Source organism: Hippopotamus amphibius, chromosome 5 (genome assembly GCF_030028045.1).
Source record: "Hippopotamus amphibius kiboko isolate mHipAmp2 chromosome 5, mHipAmp2.hap2, whole genome shotgun sequence".
Classification (NCBI taxonomy): domain Eukaryota; kingdom Metazoa; phylum Chordata; class Mammalia; order Artiodactyla; family Hippopotamidae; genus Hippopotamus; species Hippopotamus amphibius.
The window spans coordinates 23,953,759-23,980,000 of NC_080190.1; the positions used below are offsets into that span (position 1 = coordinate 23,953,759).

At 40.6% G+C, this 26,242-nt stretch overlaps 1 protein-coding gene across 4 annotated transcripts in view; it reads left to right on the plus strand.

Annotated features, from left to right (window-relative positions):
* Window positions 1-26,242, plus strand: part of SORCS1 (sortilin related VPS10 domain containing receptor 1) — a 497,412-nt gene that overhangs the window by 328,352 nt on the left and 142,818 nt on the right. For all 4 annotated transcript variants that reach the window (XM_057735386.1, XM_057735384.1, XM_057735383.1 and 1 more), the window contains exon 5: window positions 11,667-11,740. In XM_057735386.1, the coding sequence (XP_057591369.1) occupies window positions 11,667-11,740 (74 nt within the window). The remainder of the gene's footprint in view (window positions 1-11,666; window positions 11,741-26,242) is intronic.

Consider the following 26,242-nt stretch of genomic DNA (forward strand, 5'->3'; position numbering starts at 1 on the left):
CATGATGTGTTGGGAAACATTGGAAATGAGAGAAAACAAAATGCAGATGCGACTGAAAGGAAAAAACAGGAGAAACGCATAAGAATAGACATCTACCTCAGCTCTACCGGCCATCCTGGGGTGCTGGGCTTGGGGCCTCTCTGTTAGGGGTTGCACCGTGGAGTGAATATTACAGGGGAGAGTCTGTAATGTTGTAAAATCAACGTGAATGCTGCTGGGGCTCAGACTGCCTCATTGCTGGGGAGGAGAGACGCCCTTGCTTGGCTTATCAAGGCTGGCAAGGCCTCTTCCACGGATAGCTCTGCAGATGTACATGCTGCCCCTGACCACAAGAGGGAGGGACCACTTTTCTCCGGTCCTCCGCAGCAAGCTTTTCTACCTACCCTGTGGATGCCTAAGTCCTTCTAGGCCATGGATTCAGTTCCTACACAGACAAGCAAGCACCTAACTGAATAGAGCAGCTGACTGGGCTGTGGGAGACGGGAGAGGAGGTGTTCATTCAGGAGGGTGGAGTGGGGCCGGGATGGGGGGTCTTGGTCAGCTCCAGCTTGCTGTTCTTGCCACCGAGGATAGCTTGTGCAATGTCACCAGACTTTTCAGAGCTTTCTGAGAGAAGTAATCCTACTTTGTTTGAAATGTGATATTTTTCTATTTTTAAGTGTTTATAGCTAACTGAAAAACTTAAAACAGAAAGCCATGCAGGGCAAGTCAGCCTCATCGGCTTCCTTATCTTAGTCCCTAAATCACTTTTTTTTCTTATTTCTCTGTCTTTCTGATCATCTGTGTTTTTCTCTTATTCATGGATCTTCTTGTCAGTTTTATTTCAGGAGACATTCAGTTGTTTTGCGAGTTGAAAAAAGAAAGAATGCATCCAAAGGAGTGATCACTTCTGTGGAGGGAGGGCAAAATCTTTAGGACATTGTGGTGGGTCACCCTTCATTTTGTGGCAGTTCTAGAATATTCATGAGTTTGTATTGTCTCCCTTGTTCTGGAGCCCTGTGAGTCAGCAGTCCAGGTATTACCATGTAGATGGGGCCTTGCAGGATCTCTGTTCTCCTCTGTAGTCCAAGGTATCGGTTTATGAAAGAAATAAGAAATCCTAAGGCTTGCACAGTGGCCTCACCTTCAGTATTTTGGTTTATATATGTAAGATACACTTAAAACCAAAACATGGCTTTAGAGGAGGAGAATGTATTTTGATAAGGAAACCCTTTTCACAAATAATTGAAACCCTAAATATTAACAGTGGCATTCTCTGTATAAATGAAGGCTGAGTTTGAGTTAAAATCATATATTGATAGAAAAGGAAAATTATAATGCCAGTGTGTTTGAGAGCGTACAATAGGTTTTTAGTAACTTACATAGAAGTAAACTTTTAAAAGAAGAACTGCTTTTAGTTTTCTCCTGTCTTTCTTTCTACCAGTCCTGCAATTTTATTTAAGCAGTTTCATATCCAAAAAAAAGTAACGTAACTTTCTTTTATTTCTTTTTAATCTTTCCTACTTAACTGGGCACTAACAGAGGGCCATTGCTTGTCACGACTACTTTGAATGCCAAGAATTTCCTGGGAAATAATGACTGCTTGATAAGGGAAGAGATGTCAGCATTTTCTAAAACTTGGTCATAATGATTTCTAACCAGTAATAGACAACACAGCAAACGTGGCAGAACATCAGCTCTGTACTCCATCAGGCCCTGCAAATGGCTGTGTGACCTTCAGCAGATCATTTAACTTTTAGCATTTCTCCAACTGTGAAGTGGAAGTAATAACAGTACCTGGCTCACAGGACTGTTTGAGGATGCTGAGATAATGTACGTAAAACACTCAACACAGAGCCTGGCACTTGGCTAGCATCACGTGAATGCCAGCCAATGTATTATTCAGAGACCTAGGAGAGAGCCACCTGGTTTGGTTTAACTAGGTTTAGACACAAGGCTGCCTTAGCAGTAATCCAGTGTCTTCCCAATACGTGAGGTTATAGATATTTAGTCAATGTCGAATGTCCTCTTAGTTAATCGTTAAAAAGTACCATTGAACCGGAATGAATGGAGCAAGCAAGAACCAGTGTATGGTACCCAGAAAATAGTATTGATTATAATAACAGTAAGCCATTAAATATTAAAGTATTTGCCTTCACAGCAACTCTATTTGTTTTTGAATAGACCTAGCAGCCCCTTAATGTCAAAAGGGCAAGATTGAAATAAAAGATAAATGGATCCTTCAAATTCAACCCCCTGGGGATATTCAAATGATTTCTGCACAAGCACAGACACTTAGGAAACTGATACCTGCCTAATGCCATCCCGTTTCCCAAGACACTGCATTAAGGCACTCAGTTATTTATAAGAAATATGTGGAGCGTTATATACCATGCTGCTTTGGCAAGATTTCCATTTGCTTGAGATTTCCCAATGTCAGAGCTGATTTCTAATTTCATGAATATGTAAATAATTTAAGTATCCAAGTACAAAACTGGCAAATTAGAGTGGAAACCAGGGAGCTTGCTAAATGTCAACCCCAATGCTTGTTTATAAAACAAATTCTCAAGCTGAAATGCCATCATATGCAAACAAGGAAGGCCTGTGTTCACCTTAGCTAACTTGTTTAACCAGGTTGTATTATTATTTTTCAATTGCTACCTGAAGCAGTTTAATCTACCTATTCTGAAATTTGAATGAGATGGGCTGCAAGAACAAGCAGAAATGGACATTTTTAAATGAATGATTGGGATTAAGGTTTGGACAGACAGAATTATGCTCTTTGGTAGCTATTTAAAGTTTGGAATAAATTATATTTTTCGCTTGTGTGCTTTTTTAGCTAGCTCTTTTGATCTTTTCCACCCACCAACACGTGTCTAAATGGATTGAGATGCCTCTTTAATCCAGGCATCAGTCTGGGGAAGTTTGAAGGACATTTGACATCCTAAGAGGGCATGGACCTCTTTCTTAAATGAGCTCAAAGGATATCCAGAAAAGACCTGTCTCTAAGGGTGGCCCTTTAGAAATCTACTAGTGCTGAAATTTTCCTGTATCTTCCTTGGCAACAGTGGTTGTAACCTACAATGTTGCCGAGGAGGGGAGAGGTTTGGGGAGGAGGAGGTCTTGGCCTTGTAAATAGACATATTTTGTGAATTTCTGACTCTGTGTGTTAAAACGTTTTTAAATATGATCTTGTCCAACTTCCTCCCTTCAGTGTAATAGAATATAGTAAGTGCAGATTACAGATGGCACAGCCAGTGTTCCAGGAGGTCCAGAGGCCCAGCCAGGATCTCGTAGCTGGCAAGAGGAAGAGGAACCAAAAGTCAGGGATCCTCCTAAAATGACCAGGTCCCTTTACTAGGCTAGACCGTTAATATAAAATATTGTCAAATGAAAAGTCACAGATTCAGATCTGCAAGGCTCTCACTCTCCTGACTTGATTAATTCCTATACCTGTCTGGCTGATCTAACTACAGGCATGATGAGAAAATGTCCCAGAACAAGACTTGTGGTCCAAAGCCAAGCAGCCTCAGCTACTCCAGGAAAGGCCATGCTAAGCAATATCCAGCCTCGGAGGCTAGGAACACGGATGCTTGTCTAGGGCCCTTCCTTGCTTCTTGAAAGTCAGGAAGAAGAAAGCAATCACACCTGCATCTCCCTGCCATTCCTTCCTTCCTCCCTCAGGGTCTGTGGACAGCTCAGGCTAGAGGCAATAATCAGCAGAAAGGGGAGAGAAGAAGAACCAGTATTGACCTTTTATGCCGTGGCAAGCATTACGCCAGGCTTGTCACAGTGATTCCTCAACTTTAGTTTTACGTGAAGCATTAGATGTGTCATTATGCCTATTTATTAGCATTTGAGGAATCGGAGGCTCCAAGGGGTTAAGAAAATTCCCCAAAGTGGTTGGTAGAGCCAGGAGTCTAATCCAGGTTTGACTGCCTTCACACTCAGTCCTCACTGCACCAGAACACTTGCTTCCCTAGAAAAGCCATTGTTATAGTTTTATTTTTCTTCAATTGCCAATTTTTTCTATTTTTAACCATCTTCCCCCTGTCCAACCTACCATGAGACCTGTTCCCTTGGACAGATGCTGTAGTATACATTTCAAGAGCTGAGTTTCACAACAGAGGGAAAACTGTTGTTTGAAGATCACAAAGCCGAGGAAGGGAGAGAAGGGACCGATGAGCAAGAGGGGATTTGCCCCTGGCTGGCTCCCAGGCAGCCAACAGTCCCTTGTGGTCCATCAGGCCAGTTCGTGACACAAGCACTGTGACCCCTGCTCATCTCTACAACCTTGCACCAGCTCTAGTCCCAGGGGTCTGTGTGTAAAATCTCCCCCTGCCCAAGCAAAATGACTGGAGCTTTCAGAAGTGACCTTCTTTATAAAGTGGTGCAGCCACTATGGAAAACAGTATGGAGATTGCTTAAGAAACTAAAAATAGAGCTACCATACGATCCAGCAATCCCACTCCTGAGCATTTATCCAGTAAAGAGGAAAACTCTAATTCAAAAAGTTACTTGTACCCCAGTTGTTCATAGCAGCACTACATAAAACAGCCAAGATGTGGAAGCAACCTAAATGTCCATAGACAAACGAATGGATAAAGATGTATATGTGTACATATATACATATCTGTATATATATATATGTATATACACACAATGTATATACAATGGACTATTACTCAGCCATAAAAAGGAATGAAATAATGCCATCTGCAACAACATGAATGGACCTAGAGATCAGCACACTAAGTGAGGTCAGACAGAGAAAGACAAATATATGGTATCACTTATATGTGAAATCTAAAAAGAATGATACAAATGAGCTTATTCACAAAACAGAAATGGACTCACAGACATAGAAGACAACCTTACGGATATTAAAGGGGAAAGGGGGGTGGGGGAAAGGACAAATTAGGAGTTTGAGATTAACAGATGCACACTACTATATATAAAACTGACAACCAACAAGGACCTCCTGTAGAGCACAGGGATCTATAAGTATATTCAATATCTTGCAATAACCTATAATAGAAAAGAATCTGAAAAAGAGTATACACACACACACACACACACACACATATATGCATCACTCTGCTGTATACCTGAAACTAACACAACATTGTAAATCATCTATACTTCAATTTTAAAAAAAAGTGACGCTTTCTTACGTTCTACGTCTGGTCAGATTTTTTTTCTTTTTAAATTTATTATTATTATTGTTGTTATTGTTATTGCCTTTCCTTCTCACACCCAGGAGCCCTGACTCACCCAGGCACCTGTCTCTTCCCTGCCCTGTTGCAGTCACCTTCTAACTGCTCTCTCTCCTGTGTTCCATCTTCACATGGCTAATGGATCCATCTTTCTGAGGCACACTTCCAGTTATGTTCCAAGTGACAGTTTTCTCCTCCTCCTTATTTTTGCCTCTCAAAACCTGCTGAGCTTCATCATCTATGTGCTTAAATAATGGTATGATGACATGGTTATTGAGGGCTATTCATTTTTTCCCATCAGTGTCTCGATATTGGGAATTTATGATATAGATCCTTAGCTTCTAATTATTTTATTTACCTTCTATTTATTTCCACATCTATATTATAGAACCTTTAAGGTAAGGATTCCATTTGAAAACTTCCCTAAGTGCTTCCAGACCCAGGAGCACAGGAAGTCTCCGTGAATTGAGCTGGTCCACAGTCACATGTTTACCCTTGCTGCCCAGCCAGCCCCCATTCCATATGTCTAATCCCCGAAGTCTGCCTCAAAGTGCCAAACACAAGTGTGGGGTGTGTGACGGACTTCAGTGACGGCTGGGCAATGGCCAGTGACAGATTTGATAAATCCAGCCTTAGGAGAGATTGATGGAGCTGGTGACGTGTCATCCTTCCTGCTCACTCTTCATCAGCAAAGCCTGAATGCTCAGCCTTGGTGCCCTTGTCTTTTGACCTTTAGGAACAGTCTCCGCTAGCTCCCCACGAGTTTTGGTAGGATTGCATCCATCCAACCTGCTCCTGGGCTGTGTTATAGTCTCTGCTCCCACTTCACTTTCCTTTACCCACATCCACCAGATTGGGTCTCTCGCAGTTGACAAAAGAAGAACAAAGACGCTGCTCTGACCTTTGCTGCTCTGTTTATTTGCTCAGACTGACCCACTTGCCCTGGAACACTCTTTCTTCACATCTTCATATTCAGAAATGTTGACTGTACTGCTGGTCCCACCTTGAAAGCTTTGGCAGATTCCCACCTTTTCCTGACTTACATAAGCCACCACAGCACTCTGGACAAAATATAACATGTTACTATACGTTGTGTGTGATGTACCCTGAGAAGCTAGCTTTTTCTTTGAGGAACGTACATCTCTTGGGGGTGGGAGAGCAGATCTGGGATGGTCATCATAGTTCTCTATCTATCCCTGTACCCACCAGCCAAGGAGAAGACCTGTGTCAGCACTGAGTGAGGTTTTAGGTCTTTCATGATGTGATTTCCCTAAGAGTGGGTTCTGGCCTCCTGTGCTGTGCAACTGGCGCATAAGAGCGTATCTCTGAAGACCATGGATTTCTCTGGACTGATTCTCTTTCTTCCTATTGAGGCTGGTGGAGGAGAGAGCTTGATATTTGCAATGCCTTAGGGCTGGTGTTAGAAATTTATTTGAAGTCCTCAAGGTCCCACCTCATTCTTGCTAAAAAGAATGCAGTAACAACAGTGAAAACTGGAGAGTCACCAGGTGGATGAGTGCTTTGTACCCAGGCCATCCCCAGGGCAGTATTAGGATGAGGCAAATCAAATAGAACTGGCAGGGTTTTCTGTCAGCCTTTTCAGGAAGGGCAATTTACCTCCTGCCTCTAAAACTTTAAGGGCAGAGAAGCAAAGGGGAGGGAGCAGACAACCTTGAAAAGAGCCAACCACAGGAAGTGTTCCTCCAACAAGGAAACCTCTGCAGGAGCCCATGTGGAGGAGACCCAGGGACCTGCCTCCTGATGGGAGAGTCACCACGGGGAACTTTGTGTTGAAAGCATCCAGTCCCATCAACCAAAGACTGAAACATGCTATCACTCTTACCTTCTACCAAATGGTGTCCTTGCATTGATTTCCTAGCTGCCAAAGAAAATTCCTAATGTCTACCTGTCTAACAATCTAAAATGAGGGGCTGCATTGATCTGATTTAGAACTATTGAGAAGACTTTTTGTAGACAGTGATGCTTGCAAGCTTTTGCATCAACACAAGGAAGTTGAATTTCTATTCAAAGAAAGATGCCACTCTGCTAGGGACTCAACCAAAATGTGAATGGTAAGAAGATGGAAAAAGAAAGCTGGAAACAGCTGCTCTCTACCCCACTCTTTCAGCCCATCTTAATCTACTATAGATTAGGAATCCTGAGCAAAGTCAGTAAATCTCACTTTTGCCCACCCCCAAGCTACTTATAGGCACCCCCCGGCCCAGGCCGTGGCCTCTCTCTCTATTCTACTTTGGAGCCTGTGCCCCTCAGCCAACTTGCAGCTCTACAGGCCTCCTGAGGATGGCACCCGAGATGATTGTACAGTTGGTTGAAAGCTCATAATAAAACCAACCCTTGAAATCTCATCCTTTGCAATTGTGTGTCTTTGCACTCTTCTCATAGCAGACAATTACAGATGTCAAGAAAACAAGCCAATATGAGAGATATCAAAAAAAAAGAAAAGAAAAAAATAGAAGAAAGAAAAAGAAAAATGCTTCGGGGAAGGAACATGGCAAGATGAAGTGGTGATAGCCCCAGACCAGTGTAATAGGGGAGTGGAGGGTTGGGCCCTGAAGCTTCTAATAGGTCTTGAGTGTAGATAAGCAGTGGGTTTGTGCTCATTAAGTTGTATTTACTGAGATGGGGAAGTGGTTTAGAAGGATTGTCTGCCTTGCATTCTTAGTCAATCAGAATCCTTCCCCTCTCCCTTTCTAAAATGTCTACTCCTTCCAATTTTTCCCAATATTTTATACCAATGTTAGCAAAATGAAACAAAACTAAACCCCTGCAATAATGGAATTTGGGGGTTCATGACAGAGGGTTAGCAGATGAGCGTTGCTCTCCTAAAACTAGTTCAAATATTCTCTTTCTCCCCCTGATCTTTCTCCCTCGCTCTTTCTCTGGGTTTGGCACTGCTGGAGAAAGCGGCTGGTGCTTTCTCTGATGTGACAGATAGTAATGATAGTTCTCAGTTCTGTGTTCTGACAGTCAAAAGAAACCTTGGCGCTGGAGACAGACAAGGAGGGAAATAAATCTTATTTAGGTGCTGCCAGCACTATGAATTTTATTAAAGGACATTGACTCATGCTACATGGAAAGCCTGAGATAGTCATTGGGTAAAAAAGGCTGTGATAGCACTCCCTTTTTGCGGAGGAAAACTTTTCTGCCAGACTCTACAGGTTTAATTAACACATTAACTTGGAGGCTGTGAGTTGTTTTCTCCTTTTCTTGATATCACATCAGGCTGGACAATTAACTTCTGAGGGAGAAAATGTTTGAAGTAGTAGGTGGAGTATACAGAGCAGCTCTGTCTAGGGGTAAATATTCAAGACCCTGCTGGCAAGTCCTAGGGAGTTTCAGATGTATTAATATTCATAGTTTTGTTTGTTGGTTTTAGGTATAGGCCTCTAGCTACAGATCCTTGGAAGTAAAACATATTCCTCTGCTAAATTACCTTTGTCTATCCTTTGGGAAACCTGAGTGTTTTACTAGGTAGATCCATCACTAGGCAATTTGCATGATGTAAAGTCAATACTTTTTTTTTTCCCCTTCATCATCTACTATGTGCGAGGCACTGTATAGACACAGAAGGATGGGATTCCAGACACCTAAAACCTCTGTGATCTCATCAAAGAGGCAAGGAGTGATCTCAGATATTTTAGAGTGATTTTAGATAGGAAGGAATTTCTGCCTTGCATTTATAAAAGGCTCTCTTGAAAGGCTACTAAGGAAGTTAAATATAAAAGTATGGACTATAGTTTGATAACATTCTTTGTACCATAATTCTTTGGAAATGTGGCCAGTGGGAAATCTCACTGTGTAGGGGAGGGTTCATAGAAAAGATATCCTCTGATCTGGACCGAAAAGGAAGACTGACATTGAGGTAGGCAAGTCTTGAAGCCACCTCTGCCAGAGTAGGTACCACTAGTGAAGGCATGGCAGGGGGCACGTGCCCAGGTGTGAATGGAAAGGTGAGAAGGCAAGTCCACTGACACTAAAGGGTACCTTTTGAGATAGTTAACAATAAAAGATGTCACTGAGCCAAATAAGAGAGGCTTGGTTTATTGGATTGTTTGGTGTACCCACTGCTTGAGGGCCTCTGGATGCTCACAGATAACAAAGCATCCCCTTGAAGAGGATAAAAACAAATACCATGGGACATACCTGACTGGTCCACAGGTTCTGAGTCCAAGCCTAGGGGGATCAATTAAAAAAGACATAGAAGAAAGAAACATACACACACAGATGCTAAAACCCAGCAGTTCTTCACTGAGATGAATTCTGTGTGAAAGCAGAGATGGCAATCCCTTGGTGTAGCTGTAGGAGAGCTCAGAGTTTATATATGATTTTCAGAATATATGCGAGTCTAGCCTTCACAGAGAATTATTATTATTTCAAAGCACCCCAGTTCTCTTACATTTGTATAAATCTTTGTATACAAATATAGATATTAACATACATTTATAAATAGATATAGGCATACAGTGGTGTGATCTCTGTTTCCTTTAAACTCGTAGAAAGCAATGCAGTTCTGAGTTTCAATTTAAAAAAGATGGCGCAAGGGGAGAGGAAGCATCAGACACTCTGGATCAAGTGCTTGCTATTGTAATCCAAGTCTGAATATTAAAATGCAAGTGTTCAGGACATACTGGGAAACAAGAAGCAGGACATGCAGCCTCTGTCTGCTTGGGTTCTCAATTAAGAGGGAGGATGTTATCCCATCTTCTGCTGTCTCTGTGTGGGGAGCTGTCTCCCCATTTCTCCTCGGCACTCTTAAAATGAATCAAGCATGAAATGTACCCAGGAAACCTTTTTCCCCCAGGCATGATGGGGCAGAGAGAAATAATAAGACTTGAAAGAAAAAGCCACAGATTCTTCTTGGCTGGATGCCCAAATACTGTGTAGTCGGGGCCAAGTGAGCTGCTTGCTTTGATAGCCAAATATTTCAGCCTTTTTTTGACTTCAGGATGTGTTTTGATCCAATGGATACAATGTCGTAGCAAGCTCTTCCAAGGGTCAGTAAATACTCACTTGAGCTGACTTATTTCTTGGATGTGGCCAGTACATCTGCAGCCTTGGTGAGTCACTTGGTGAGTCATTTGACCCTTCACTGAGTGCTGGGTCTGGAGATGGAGGACAATCATGGTACTCAGTACAGAGTGACTCACCATCCATTCACTGTGGGATTTGGCACATGCAGTAGTGGACGACTGGGATGTGAGTGGGTTACAGACAGGCACATAACAGAAAGGAGATGTTCCAAATGATATTTTTCAAATCAACAGCCAAATGTCCATGGGAAGAGAATACCTAGAGCAATAGGAATCTCTGGGCTGCCATCAGAGGATACTTCTAGAGGCAGAAAAGTTTCCATGGTGCTATAAAAGTTACTGGAGAGGAGCAGGGGTATGGAGCGAGCCAGCAATGAAGAACGAGATGTAAGAAAGAAAGACCTTAGGAGGGAAAGCAGTAAGTGGAGGGTTAGACCCTGTCTCATGGGGAAGTGTTTCTTTGCAGTTGCCCTTGGAGAGCACTGAAGCAGTGTGAGCAAATAGACTCGAAATCTTCCCAGCTGTATAACCATTAGTAAAATGGCCATGATAACTTCATATATTACTGGGAGGGATGGTGTGTGGATTAAATGAAGGAATGCATGAGAAGCACTTGCATCATAGAAAGAGCTTAGTCCATGTGGGCTGCCATTAGAGCCTGAAGTTCCTCTGCTTCCTGTTTAAAAAACCAACACTGGCTCCTCTTGCCTGCAGGATCGATTCTGGTTTCCCTAACTTGCCATTTAAAGCCTTTCTTCAAGCTGCCTCAACATTTTCATCTAAATTTATTCAGATAAGCCAGGCTTATTCATATACCTTCCCTGCAATTTCTCACCTTTGACCCATGTGGTTCCCTTTGTGAGTAATGCCCGTCCCATTTTGTCAGTTTGAATTCTGCCATTCATTTGGATCCCAACTTGAATCCCCATACGTCTCGGAAGCATCCCTGATTGACTTCTGAGTTTCCTTCCTTTGCATTCCTTTATCACTGGTGGCCGCATGTATTGCTCATTATATTGGTCAGGTTTAGGTTATACTATTGGCTTTCTGAGAGCCAGGTCTAAATTTTGGATTTCTTTGTATTCCAGGCATCCTTCTGCATATGCTAGGGCCAGCGGTAGAACGGGGATGAATCCCAGTTCACTCTAATATTTAGTGGGCATGGGATTTCCAACAAATCAGTTAATCTTTGTGAGCTTCAGTTTGCTGAACTGTAAAATGGGGATATTAATGTCTGCCTTGCTGAATGTATATGGGGAGTAGAGCTGATACGTGGAGCACTCATCTAGCATAGGATGGGTGCTTCATAAATGGTAGGTGGTATTATTATTATTGCTAATATTATTATTCCAATGAACTGATGTTTGTGCGTTCAGTGTACCATAGAGTCGTGGTGCTGAGTACTTTCTCTTGTCTACAGTTATACAGTTCTGCTGAATTTGGGAGAAGGTGGCAGCTTATCCAGGAAGGGGTCGTACCGAACAGGTTCTACTGGTAAGTCTCACTCTGTTTTCTAGCACATTAAGGTGTTGCCTGGGAAAATGAGTGTTGGAATCTTCTCATCACCCAGAGCTCTCACATGAAGTCTCTTCTTATTGGGATATGCACACATCCCCTCGAGCAGGAGGTGACATTGGAGTGATAAACATTGTAAGGGAATGTCAAAGCAGGGTCATAAATTACTTAACAAACCCAGCATAGCTAATAGAGATTAATGGATGACAGGGGCTTTGTAACTCTTGTTATATTTTGATGATACTTTGAGACAAACACTTAAAAAACATCTTAATAGTGATTTTCATTACTAAAAGCATTATACACATATATACTGCATGTTCAAAAGAAGGTTTTCAGTGTAAATAAGTAGATCTTATTGAATCTAAAAGCAGATCCTTTTCCCATTCCTAATTTCAAGCCCTTCTAGGCATTCTCATCATCACATGGGAGGCAACCAATGCTTTTAGTCTCTTACTTATCCTTCCATAAACGTTCTATGAATCACCAAACACGTGTAAATATAAATATACATGTTAGTAATTGTTTTTTTCTTAGTTAGCTTGGACTGCTGTAACAAAATATCAGAGACTGGGTGGCTTAAACAATACAGAAAAGAGGGAGGCAAAGAAAGTAATATTCTTTTTTTCTTTCTTCCTTTCTTCCTTCCTCCCTTCCTTCCTTCCTTCCTTCCTTCCTTCCTTATCTTCCTTCCTTCCTTTCTTTCTTTTTTTTTAACCTCCTGAGCCCATCCCCCTGATTAATTTAGAGCTGGCCTCCCTCCCTGGATGACTACAGTTGAAAAGAAGGGATAAGTTCCTTTTAGCTTCTGAGTTTCCAAGGGCCTAGATCCCAGCAGAATAAGAACAGAGTACAAAGCATTCTAGTGCTAATATTGACATTACTTATCAATCCTGTTTGAATGTACAGCCTAAACCTTGTAAGAGATGTGATTCTGCCTTATCTTAATTTATCTAATCTGCCTATGGAAAAGGCATCTGACTTATTTCCAGACTTCTGCTAGTATAAACAGTGCTGTGTAGAACTAGCTCAGACAAGAGTTTAAATGTCCCCTTTTCGCATCACTGAGAATCATTGGGGCAATGACCTTTTAGGAGCTAATGAGCTTCCTGCAACTAGGACAGTAAAAGTTGTCTCCCCTTTACTCCTCTTGAAATCACACTGCCTCTCATCAGCGCTGGGACTTCCATGTACCTAATAGCTTCCCCCACCATTCCAATTCTCTCACTTCTAAGAGGAATGCATTTTTATCTTTCTCATTTTCGAACACTGCCCTAAGACTCCTGTGGGAGTTGAAAGCCAGAGAATAGATAAATCTCTTAAAACACTAGTGAAACTGCCTGAAAAAGTGAAAGACAAGTCATTTGCAAACAAACTGGCTCAAAGATAACACGTAGTCTTCTGTATGGAAAGATACTTTTTTTTTTCCCCATCATAGAGACACTGATAACTAACTAGGGTTTCTGTTGTGTAGAACTTATTCATCTCTTCACTGCTGCTCCCACTCAGGAATGGCTAAAGCTTTGTTTCTGGCATATAAATTGGCCTCTCCCTTCTCTAGCAATTCATATCTAGCTTTCACTGAATCTCTCTTCTCTGATCAGCATTTCTTCTCTTCCTCACTTATTCATTTTGTCCCTTATTCATGAGATACCTTGCATCTTCATGTGTTTTGCCTATGGGTTATAAAGTCACTTTTTGGAAAGCGGGTCCATTTTTTTCTCTTTTACTAGGTATTATATATTCATGGAAAGGCCTCAGGTAATAAATAAATAAAAGTCTAAAATAAATTAATGTAGTTCCCCTAATTTAACCTGGAAATGGTGTTAATGCTTTGCCAATGAGAAAGTATGAGGGACCAATAATTCCTTAAGTCCTGCTTCCAAGTAAGTGAAAATATCTGCATGGGCCCAGCAATAGAAAGTAGAATGTTGCAGTTCACAAAGATTGGAGGAAAGTTTGTTCCAACCAATAGAAACAAAGGAAAACACTGACCAAAAGCAACAACAACAAGAAAAAAAAAAATTGAGATGAGAGAATTGCCTATGTTAAGTGGTACATGGTGCACAGTATTTTCTAGCTCACTGAAGGGCTTATTTACACACAGCTTTGGGAGGTGAAGAGATCCATCTTTGGTTTGGCTGGGAATAACTGAACCCATTCTTATCTGTTCTTGGAATGGGGGTCTTCTATCTGTAAGCCTGATTAGCAAAGCCCTTGTAACGAACTGTCATATCATTATCTTTATAAAAACTTTATACATGGTCATATATGAATTCTAATTAATCGGTCTGCTGAGTAAAAGAAATGATATCCCTTCTCTGCCTTTGGGAATGGAGAGACACATCTTCTCCATTCAATCCCTGGCATTGTGTTAGGCATTATTCAAACTTAAGTAGGAGCTTCCCTGGTGGTGCACTGGTTAAGAATCTGCCTGCCAACGCAGGGGACATGGGTTTGATCCCTGGTCCAGAAAAATCTCACATGCTGTAGAGCAACTAAGCCTGTGCACCACAACTGCTGAGTCTGCACGCTAGAGCCCATAAGCCACAACTACTGAGCCCACATGCCATAACTACTGAAGCCCGTGTGCCTAGAGCCCATGCTCCACAACTAGAGAAGGCACCACAATGAGAAGCCTGCACACTGCAACGAAGAGAAACCCCCACTCACCACAACTAGAGAAAGCCTGTGTGCAGCAACAAAGCCCCAATGCAGCCAAAAAGTAACAGTAATGAAATAAAATCTTAAAAAAAAAAATTAAGCAATTTAATCCTCAGAACAGTTTTATGAAGTAAGCTTTGCATTACCATCCCTAACAGTTTGGGAACTTGTGGCATGGAGAGGTCAAGTAATTTAGCCAAGGTCACACAGCCGGAAAGTGGCAGAGCCAGGATTCAAATGCAGGCAGAATGGCTTCAAAGCCCATGAGCTACTAAATCAGTGAACTCTGTTGTCTTGGCCTCTTAGAATTTTTGTTTCTGGGCTGGAGCTTTGAGCCCTGGAAATCCAGCCCATTCAGGCATATGAGTAGAGAAAACCCAAAGCTCTTTTGGCCACCATATCTGCAAGTGTATCTCTCCAATTGGACTTGGCAAATGGCCCCCTTGGGTTCTTTAAGCTCTGTTGGTTTTTCTAAAGAAAGCGTAAGACCTTGTAAATTGCACAGTGCACATGACTGTTGATGAAATCTCTTAGTCTCTGGCCACATGGTTTGTATTTTCTGACTCTGAGCAACTTCCTAAGGCTGGCAGAAAAGGGGTCATTCAAAGCAATATTTATTAGACCCCTGGAAATCAGTTGCTTCAAATTATATAAGAACTATAGGGGTATCTAAGATTATTCAGCAAGCTTGATTGAAAGAAGCTCTTTTTAATCATTTCTATTTGAAGCCTGGCTGTGGGAGTGTAGAGGGCACTGAGGGGATCTTTTCTAGTGCTAAATTGAATTGACGAGTGACCCTGGGTAATAACATAGTGTTTCCATGGAGAAAAATGAAGATGAAGTCATATCTTTTCCTCATCACCTAGTACACTTAAGAAATATCTTTATTTTGGGTGGCAGTAGTGATGCCACCCCTGGCAATTGTAAAACAGTTATGGAGTGTAAGAGTTTATCCTTATGTTCACGGTGGTTGTTGGTAGTACTATCATACTGACATACACATGAACTTTCTTCCAAGGAGTTTAAATTGCTTCCAAAACCGATCTACATGTTTAGGGCATCTTACAAAACATATCTTAGCACAATATTGCCCTTAATAGAATAGGTGTCTTTCTATTCAACTAACTGCTGTAGCAGTCTTGTTCTTTACTATGTCAGAAGTCAGTTATACTGGGACGTAGTACAGCCTGGAGGTTAAGGGGCTCAGAGGTACTAAGGTGTGCGTTCTAGCTTTGCCATTTACTAAGTAAGGGGTCATGGGGAAGTTATGCCTCAGTCATGTGCCTTAGTTTTTTTCCTCTGTAAAGTGAAGATAATTAATACCAACTTAATCAAATGAGATATTTCTTGTGAGTTGGTTATATGCCTGGCACCTAAGAATTATATTAAGTTCCTACTGGCTAATAGTAATATTATTAATAGTAGCTGACTTTTTACATCTCTTAGTTTTGTTTTTCCCTCATGTTGGCTTCATCCTCAGGTTGACTTTCCGCATTCAGAGCAATGATGGACATCATCAGCTTTAGTGTAACAGTTTGGAAGCTCCGTCCAACCAGTCTGCCTCTTTCCTCATGTTTTCAGGGATTGACTCCCAGTGGTCTGCATAACTCATGTAGGTCAGACACGTATCTTCCCTGGGAAACTGAAGTAGGAGATGGTGTTGAGTCCCAGTCAAACTGCATGGCTCAAGGTTGGAGGAGAGAAGATTTCTAAAAAGGAGACAAAAAGGATTTTTTTATCATAAAATAGAAGGATAGATTTTCATTAGGGAAAAAATACAAATGGGAGAACTGAGTGTCAGCACAATAATGTTCCATACCAGGGATTTGTATTTGTTAAATAACTGTATACAATGGTCTGGGCATGTGATAAATCGTGCCATCTGATTCTCATAACAAGATTGTGAGGTAGGGATTTTTACTCTCACTTTGATGAAAAAGAAAAGTGATGTAGTTTACCCAACATAAAATGTAATACAGCCAGGTTTTGAAACTTGGTCTATCTGGGTCCATGGCTCTTGCTTGCAATAGTAAAGATCAGCTCAAAATTCAAGACTTATTTTCCACCTGTATCCCCATAATAACTGTTAGTTTAACAGTTTGATACGTAAGAGTCAAGGTGTTGCGTTTGACACTGAAGAAGAACATGGAATGGAGGATCAGTGGTACCCAAATGCCTCGAATAAGTGAAGCTTCTGCCAAAAGCCAAGTGCTCTATTAGAGGTTGATGAATGTGGTTTTTTGGGATCTGATTCAAGTTTAGGACAAAGCAATGGAAGGCAGTTTTCATTATAAACCACTCCGTGATCTATTATCTATGCAAAAAACAAGGCAATCTTAGAACTGTTTCAGTTAATTAAAAATAGGTTCAGATGTACCTTATTGATTATGTTGTTCTGACATACCAGGGGCTGGCTGGAAACAGGGACAGCTGAATGGCAATTACATATTTTCTGTGATAAATTCACACTTGGAAAATTAAGAGTCAGCTCAACAATGAACCTTTTGTTATTCTAGAATGCCATCTTTGTTTCAGTGATGTCCCTCAGGGGGGCATATGACAGCTGTATTATATAGCCAAGGGATACAAGGATACTTCCAGTTCCATACTCAGTGGACTCATTGAAGTCATCAGCTCTTTTCTTTTTTTCCTTTTTTTTTTTGTTTCCGAAGGCATTTTATTTTTTATTGAAATATAGTTGATTTACAGTGTTGTGTTGGTTTCAGGTATACAGCAAAGTGATTTAGTTATATATGAAGTCATCACTTCCTACCCAAGGTCCTCTCATCTAACCTCAGGCACAAAAGGCAGACCCATAAACTTTTGTTAATATATCTGGCTATAGTCAGAAAACACTCCGGGTCTTAAAATAGTTTCTCACTCTGCTGACTTGTATCACTATATTGCTCATCATTTAGTCCTTATTGAATATTGCTGCCGAGCCAATGTCAGCATTTTATTTTGCTTTTGATAGTTTATTTTATGTTCACCAGGTCACCATGACCCTTCCTCTTCCTCCTTCAGATATGCTGGCATTCAACACAGCATCTCCAAGACTTCTAAGCCACTCACCAAAGGGACTTGGAGGGGATTTGGCATGAGATGACTAACCCTTTTCTCTTTCCCCAGATGGTTTTAATGGATTCAATAATAAGAGAATTCTGCCTACTTTTCCATTGCCAAGGGGTAAAGTCTAACGATGTTACCAAAAAAATATATATATATATGTGTGTGTATATATATATGTGTGTGTATACATATATATGTAAAATTGAGTATATAAAGTAAAACTCTATGCTCTCAAAATAACGAGAAAATGTGATACTGTGTTTGATAGTATTAGATTAGATAGGGTTTATAGCTATTAAAGATTCTCTGCCTCATCCTTCACCCACATCTGTGAAAGCCAGTCATTTTCTGCAGAGAACATTTTAAAAACACCATCACTCACTTTCAATTTTATGTGAGTTGGCAGTGGAACATCCAACCATTCAAAATCAACTTTTTCTATAGGCTTCCATATTTCTGTATTCCCTACATCCCAGCCTTAGTGCCTTGGAGTCATATTCAACTCTGTTCTCTTATTCACTCTTAAATCTTTGGGTTTCCAAGTCCCATCAGTTCTACCTCAGTGAAGTTATACCTGTCCACCCCCTCTTCCATTCTCCCTAATGTTACACTGGTTCAGCATCCCCTTTCCCTCTCACTAGGAATAAAGAAAAAGCCCCTTCATCCATCTCCTCATATCATAACTACTGCCTAAGGAATTGTGTTAGCATTTCCCTTATCAAGTGTTTGTCTCATTCCTCATTGTTTACAACATATGTAAAATTGAAAAGAGTAAGAATTCTCAAACCTGGGTTCAAATGTATGTTTTCTGACCCAGCCACCATGCTCCCAATTCTGTGTGCCAAATTCCAAAAGGCCAGGTAAATTATTCTAAGTGCTAGTTAGTCTGTGGACCAGTCTGTACCTCTTGTCTCTGTGGTTTTGTACATACTCTTACCTGCAGATAAACATCTTTGCTTTTGCAGTGACTAATTTTCGTACCTACTATGTATCAGGACAGCTTTGGTCTTTGAATACCAAGATAATGTGTGAGGGTCTTTGTCATTATTAGGACCACAATATCAGACCTTTGTGGTCTTATATTGATGGCTGCCTCTACCATGTAGCCTTCTTTGGTTCCTGCTTCTTGTTAGGCAAGGAGAATATTTTTCTTTGAATTTAAATGTGATTATGCCATTAATAAAATGTAATGTTCATACATGTGTTGTATTACAGGTCTGCGTTGTGGGACTGATTAAAAGAGCACAGGCTTAGAGAGAACATGTGCAGCTTCATATCTGAGCCTCACTGTTTACTACCTGGGTGATCCTGATAAACTGCTTCACCTGCCTAAGCTTCAGTTTCCTTATTCCAAGGCTTATTTTGAGAATCAAAATGGCATATTACTATAATTATTATTAAGTAACTTAGCACTTAGTATGTGCTCTTTCTATTTATTGCCTAATTTCCATCCCCTGCTGGAGGATAAGTTCCTTAAGGACCAAGACTGTCATTAACATATTTCTACCTTGTGTACAATAAATGGAATAGCAGAAACCATAGTGTTTACACACACACACACACACACAGTAGTGAAATTCATCAAGTACACATATACATGTATATGCACAAACATAAACCTCCGATTGAAACTCATCTTAAATGGACTTTATCATGGAACCATAATAGTTGACCTGTTTTTCCTTCCAGCATGAAAAGATTAGACTTCTAAGTCACTGAAACCATCAAAGTATATATTGAAGGAGGGGGAGAGGGAATTCTAGATCAGTAAAAGGAACACTTTTCTATGCAGTAGGTTGTTTATTAGCTCAACAGACTGTCTTAAGGAGTCATGAGATCCGTGTTAGCAAAGGAATTTAAACAAAAGCAGAGTGGCTGTCTCCTAGACTGCCCTCACAGGGCTGTGCTGTTGGACACTGCCAGATCCTCTACACAGTCCAGAATACGGAAATCAGGAGGGGAACTTAGAATCCTCCCTTCTTTGGAGTACGGACTTTACTCTCTTCTCTCATACTCTGCATCCTCCCACGCAGTCTGTTCTGGTTCTGAGCCTCTGAGCTGAACCATGTGTGTGGCCTGGGTAAGGAGCAGGGAGAAGTAGCAGGAAGCCATCCCTGAGCTCACACACCAAGAGCTGCACTGGGGCACTTCTGGTACCTATGCTAGGCATGCTGGATAAGAGGATTTTCATTATCCTTGAGAGTCCTGATGTTGTATCTTTTTCTTCCCCCCAGTTAATGAGCTCCACTTGAGTGCTATTCCGCTACCCACTTGCACCTTCATCCACTTCTTAATCTCTTACTATGATTAGCAGGTTTTCCCTATAAATTAAGTTAAATTCCCCTGCTGCACTGTGAGCCCATCACTTTTCTTGTGACCCTCATTCTGTAATGGCCATCATTGATTCCTGTCCTCCTTATCTTGATGACTTCTTGTCTCTGTGGACTGTAGCTCCTCTATCTCTGAGCAACTGAGATTCAGTCATTTCTCTAGATTTCCACTAAGAACTCTTCTGTTGGCAGGGTACAAGAGATAGAAGTGAAAGAGTGAAAGAGAGCGAAAAATCCTCATAATATGGCTTCCTAATTTAGACTAATATTAAAAAAAAATGACTTATGCCATAGTGATCAAACCTCACTTAGCCTTCAAGTTCAGGAGCCTCTAGGTTTGTCCAGTGTCTGTGTATGTGGTTTCTCCTGCTCAATTAATCATCGTCCACTTTTGTATGTTTCCTTTAGTCAGTGAGAGATGGTGTCAGGTGTTTCAGAGTGAGGGCTCTGAAGTCAGAATGCTGTTGTTAGAATCCTATTTTCAAGGTGTGTGACAATGAGCTATTTAATTAACATCTTTAAGCTTTATCATCTTCATCCGTATAATGGTCATTATAATAGTCTTCCTCATATATTTGTTGTCAGGATTAAAATGAGATTTCAGGTTAAACTCTAAATACATAATGCAAGGGTAAGTCAAAAATTATCCACACTCTGGCTGTAGAATTTAAATTAACTGTTAGAAAAGACAAATATATCATTTTTCTATGTAATCTCTTTGCTTTTCAGTATACTTTGTCCATCTGTCAACAAGCTTTTGTATTCCCTCATTAAAAACTGTTTTAGGCTGAGACTACCCCTTGAGCTGCGAGCCACGAATGCCCCACTGTCTTCTCTTCTTCATCAGAAGTGAATCTTTGTCTTTGTAGGGCTGCTTTCAGGGGACCAAACAGGTGAAAGTCCAATGGAGCAAGAGCAAGACTATAGGGAGGATGCTTTAACACCTTAAAACAAAATTTTTGCAGTGTCAACAATGTGGGCAGAAGTGTGTGGGTGTGCATTGTCATGCAAGATAACAAGGCCCTTGGATAGCAGTCCTCTGTGTTTAATCCAAAGTTTAGGCTTCAGCTCTTCAATAAGCATCTCACTGTAATGAGCACTGTTGATTATTGAACCTTTTTCCTGATAATGTTCCGATACTGGCCCTTGAGAATCCCAGAAAACTGTAAGCATCAGTTTTCCAGCTAAGGTTGACTTTTGAGTCACACCCTCAGACCACAAAAAAGTTAGTCACTACACACTGCTCTTCTTTCATGCAAATCATAAGTGGGGCATCCATTTTTGCTCGCACCACAGTTACAAATGAATTGACATAACACGTTCACACCTGTACAGCAGTGACTGGGGAGACAGTAGCCTTGAACGGAAAGCACTGATAAGACAGAGCAGCCAACAGAAGTTTTAATATAATTGGAGTGTGGATAATTTTTGACTCACCCTTGTACGTGAATAAATATTAACTATTATTTAAAAGAGGAATAGGGACAAGTTAAGTACTGAGTTTCTGAAATGTGGCCATCTCATTTTTATATTCAGTTTAATCATTTATGTTTTCAATGGGCATTTTTAATGTGTGCATGCATTTTACTTTTTTGTTGCCCCAGAGTTTGGACCAATGGATAGAAAATCAGCTTACTCTTTTATTTTGTAGATTCTCAAATATTTGAAAACTCTCATGTTACTCAATTTACATCAGTTGAGTCATTTTCAGAGCTAACTCCTGGCCATAAAGATAGGGGAAACAGTCCCTGCCCTCAAGGGGGCTTTTGCAGCTCCTGAGGTGAGGCTGCAAAGGGAGCCCCTCCAGAAGTCTATGGAAGGATATTGCCTCTGCATAGCTGCCCATCTGTGAGTTTACAGCTAAGCATCTGGCTTGGGGCCCAAGGTCATGAGACTGGCAGCCTAGAAGAAAAGCTGGACATGCAATTTGGAAAGGAAGAGCAAGGACAAACTAGATAGAACCTACCAGCCCTTCTACACTGCCTCCCTACCACCTCTAGGCAAAAAGACCTTCAGAGTGAAATGGCTTTCCCTCCTGTTTTCCAAATCTTACACATGTTTCCTTTCAGTCAGTTCTCACTGGAAACCATACAGAGACTTTGGAAAACATAGTTGCAGCTTAGCCAAGTTAATCCCATACAAAGTCACCGCAGACTACCGCTTGAAAACTTGGCACCTGTGCACATCATGTATGACTTCCAAATGAAAACCCAAACAGAATTATGTGTCTACCTAGCATGAGAGAACCCCCCATACAACTTAAAACATGATAAAAGCCTTCCTAAAAAGATGAAAAAACAGTGCCCACATGTCTGTCTTTGGGTGACATTCCTCTTCTAGTGAGTTGTATTTCCCATTTCTGTTTTCTGTAATTAAAATACTGATGTGTATAGTTAGCCACCTTCAACACATTTTATGTTGAAACAGAGGAATGGGAAAGAGGAAAAAGAAAGGAAAAGATTCACACATGCACACACAAATATATTCATATTAAATTAGATGAGGTTGGGTCTCTAGGGAATGGTTCCTAAGTAAGGGGATTTATCTGTTAATAGGCCAAAGATGAGAAGAAATTTACCAAAAATATAGGATATTGAAGTGCCCAGAAGAGTCCCTGGTGCATACCATGTAACTTCAAATCTAAAATTTTATTAAATGAAGATGTACCCTTATTTTGTGTATCTATCAAAATAATTCTGCTGATTAAACTTTATCATTTTAATGACTGTTAAGACACCTACTGATTTAAGGGATGTTAAAATGAAAAAAAAAAAGCGTTTCAGAATTGATGAAATGGGTGCACAATAAATATTTGTGGAATGAGTGAAAAATGAGGCATGGATACTGGAGATGAGAAAACCATAGATATTTATTTTTCAAATCAAAAGTTAGATGGGATTGTCTAACTAGATAACTAATGAGGTGTGGAATGGTGAATTCTAGACAGGAGGGTAGTGGAGACCAGAATCTGGCTCATTTGACTGGTTAGGAATGAAATGCAGAGTGGGCCGAGGAAGACCCTGAAAGCAACTGTAAGACTGGTGAATTCTTGTAGAGGACTAACCCTGACGTGTTTATGCATCAGAATGTCAGGATTCTTAGAAACTTTAGGGCTCATCATATCTGACTTCTGACTTGCAGGAATCCCTTCTACAGAATTGTAAGTAAGTGGCTGAAAACAGCCCTTTGGATTGAGAATGGAACTTTGTCTATATGTCTATTCAGATCTATCTTCCTCTAAAGACAATAACTAGAGGAAATAGACTAGTCCCACTGTTTTTTATTGTTGGCTCTGGCACTTAAAACATCAACACCTCTAAACAGAGTGATTCCATAATTTAGAGAAAGCTGTCAAGGTTTCCACAGGCATGGCAAAATGTGCCCTGGGGTGGGGGGAATGGAACTTGCTGCAGCATTTATGAGATTTATGGTAAAGGGTTTTACATGAGTGCTGAAGTTTAAGGCAGATAAATCCCAGAAGACAAATACCACCAATAATTGAATTACAAAGCCATTATCTTGTGCTGAACAGAGCAACTTTATGACTCTATTGTGACAAGATGAAACTTGTTAGAATATTTATGTGCCTGGGATAGCTTCTGCATCACCAACCCAGAGAACAAACTCGCTCTTCCATGTGCCTCCTATGAGCAGTTAGCCTTCCTGAGTAATTCAGTAGCCAAGGAAAACAAGATGCTTAAGAGAGGAATCCAAATCAGCCATAGCGTATGGCCAAAGCTCACATCTGACCTCGAATTTCAATCCTGGGCCCAACGTATTTATGTTGTTGGCTGAAATCAGGCTCTTCCCATGGTAACCAGGGCAGCCCTAGAATAAATAAAGACTCTGGCTGTCCACATTGTTCTCTACTTCTAAACAAATGGAGAGTAAAAACATCCCAGTAACAATAGCCATTTTTCTGATCTTAACATTTCTTTGAAAAATCGTATAACTTCATCTTTTGTGATTGTTGAGATCTATGAATCATAAACTCTTGACAGTGGAAATGAAACAGTACTTTACCTGCTTTACGGAATGAAATGACAGCAGGACCAAGCCATTCCTTGTGATGACAATGATTTAGTTAAAACAGATCCAGGTCCTATTTATAGTAGATTTTCTATAATTGAGTATATCCTTCTGATATTTGCGTATAGTTTTCTTACCCTAATTTTTTATTTTGAAATAATTTTAGAATTACAAAGAATAAGAGTTCTCATATACCTTTCCCTCATCTTGGCATGACAATGGTGTGATATTCATACCTGGGAAATTAACATTAATTTGATACTATCTGCTAAACTGAAGACTTTATTTGGATCTCTCCAGGTTTTCTACTAATATCCTTTTTTTTCCCATCCAGGATCCAAATAAGAATCCTACATTGAATTTATTTGTCATATCTTTCATCGTCTCCTCATATCTCCTGTCTTTCCTTGTCTTCGACAACCTGGACAGTTTTGAAGCGTGCTAGTCAGGTGTTTTGTAGAATGTTCCTCAAATTGGGTTAGTCTGATTTTTTTCTCATGATTGCAGGGTCATATGCAATTGGGAGGAAAAATCACAGAAAAGGTGTGCCATCCTCATGACGTCACATCAAAGAGTGAAAGATACCAGTATGTCCTAATTACCACTGATGGTAACCTTGATCGCTTGACTGAGGTGCTATCTGCCAGGTTTCTCCATTGTGGAGGTGCTGTTTTCCCTGCTCCAGTCTCTGTCTGTCAGAAGCAAGTCCCTGAGTCCAGTTCCCACTCCAGGGAAGGAGAATCAAGCTCTAGCTCCTGGTGGAAGGAGTATCAAAAACTGTGTGAATATATGTCAAAATTACCATGGTCATTAAATATGCTGAGAGATATTTTGAGGCTGTATGTTTTGCTCACTAGCTTTAGGATTTATCAGTCAATCTCGCCTGCAGCAATTGTTACCGTGGTATTCTAATGGAAATTTCCATATAGATCATCTCACATGTGTATTCCTTGAAATTCTTCTTAAGGAATAATTGCTTCCATTTGACAGTTTATTTATTTATAGCATAATTTAATTGCTCAATCCATGAGGTGACCAGAAAAGACAGTGAATAAGTCCAGTTCTGGATTATGTCTTTTTATTTCTTCTTCACCTCAGGAATCTCTGTGCTTTGGCACTGAGCCTGTGTTCAAATAATTCTTATTAGGCATTAAGGTGCCACCTACTCATTCAGGGCAAGACCTCTCTGCCTCATAAAGTTCTTCTTAAAGGAACGTTTTAAAGTCTGACCTGGAATGAAGAACTCAGAAGGGAATACATATTCCCAGCGACACATTCACTTTATTAGCCATGGAGGTGAGGATTCCCCCAGGAGTTCCGGGCTCTCTGCTCTGTTCAGCTGGGCATCCCACATCTTCAGCCTAAGGAGGGTGACTTGGGGGTACATGTGCATGTGCCCATACACACACACACTTTTTTCCCTTTCTGCATTTTTCTTCAGTCCTAGCCATGGAAAAATGCAGGCTTGCTGCTCCCCCCAAAACGAAGCAAACCTCTATAAAATGTAATGACCTATGTTGCTCAACAGTGATTTTAATTCCCAAGACAAAGAATTCAGGCTCCAAACTGACCAACTTTAAAATATATGAAAAACGCAGTATAGGAAATGTATAAAGTATTCTAAACAGTTATGCACTCTTATAAATGAAAAACATGAGTGAAAAAAATTCTATAGGTATAAGGACCAAGAACAGGAACAGGCAACTTGTGAAAGGAAAGAAAATGGCAATTACCATAAAAATATTTCATCTCACAGGCAGATATTTACCTACAAAGATAATCAGTACAGTATCATGTATAGACCTACCGATACCCCATGGTCTGAATGTTAGTTAAGTAAATAGACTATGGTACAGTTGGCAAAATAGTGCATTGCAATATTCTGTTATGTCAATGTTGTGATGCAAAAATTGTTTAAAAAAAGGAATGCCTACACTAACTTGGAAAAAATACTAAAGGATCAACAGCAAAATGTTAAGGTGGTTATTTCTAAATGTTTTAATTTTCCTTTATATACTTTGGTGTACTTTTCATTGTACTTTAAATGAACACATACTACTTCTACACTTAGATTTTTTTTAAAGCCAGTGTTATTTAAATAAATTATACTACTACTGATAATAAAGCAGTCAAGCATATTTCCCAAGGATGGGAGTTGATGGGAGACAACTAATGGAAAGACACTGTGAGCACTGCAGGATAGCACCAGAGAAAGCAATCTCTCCTCCTCCTCCACCCTCCCTCTCTTCCTTCTCCTCCTCCTCATCATCATATCTCCAACTCCTTCATATACTCTTCTTTTTCTCTATCTCCTCTTCCCTACTTCCTCTTCCACTCCCTTTTCTGCCTGTTCTCCCATCTTCCTCCCCCACCTCCCCTCCTTTCTAAT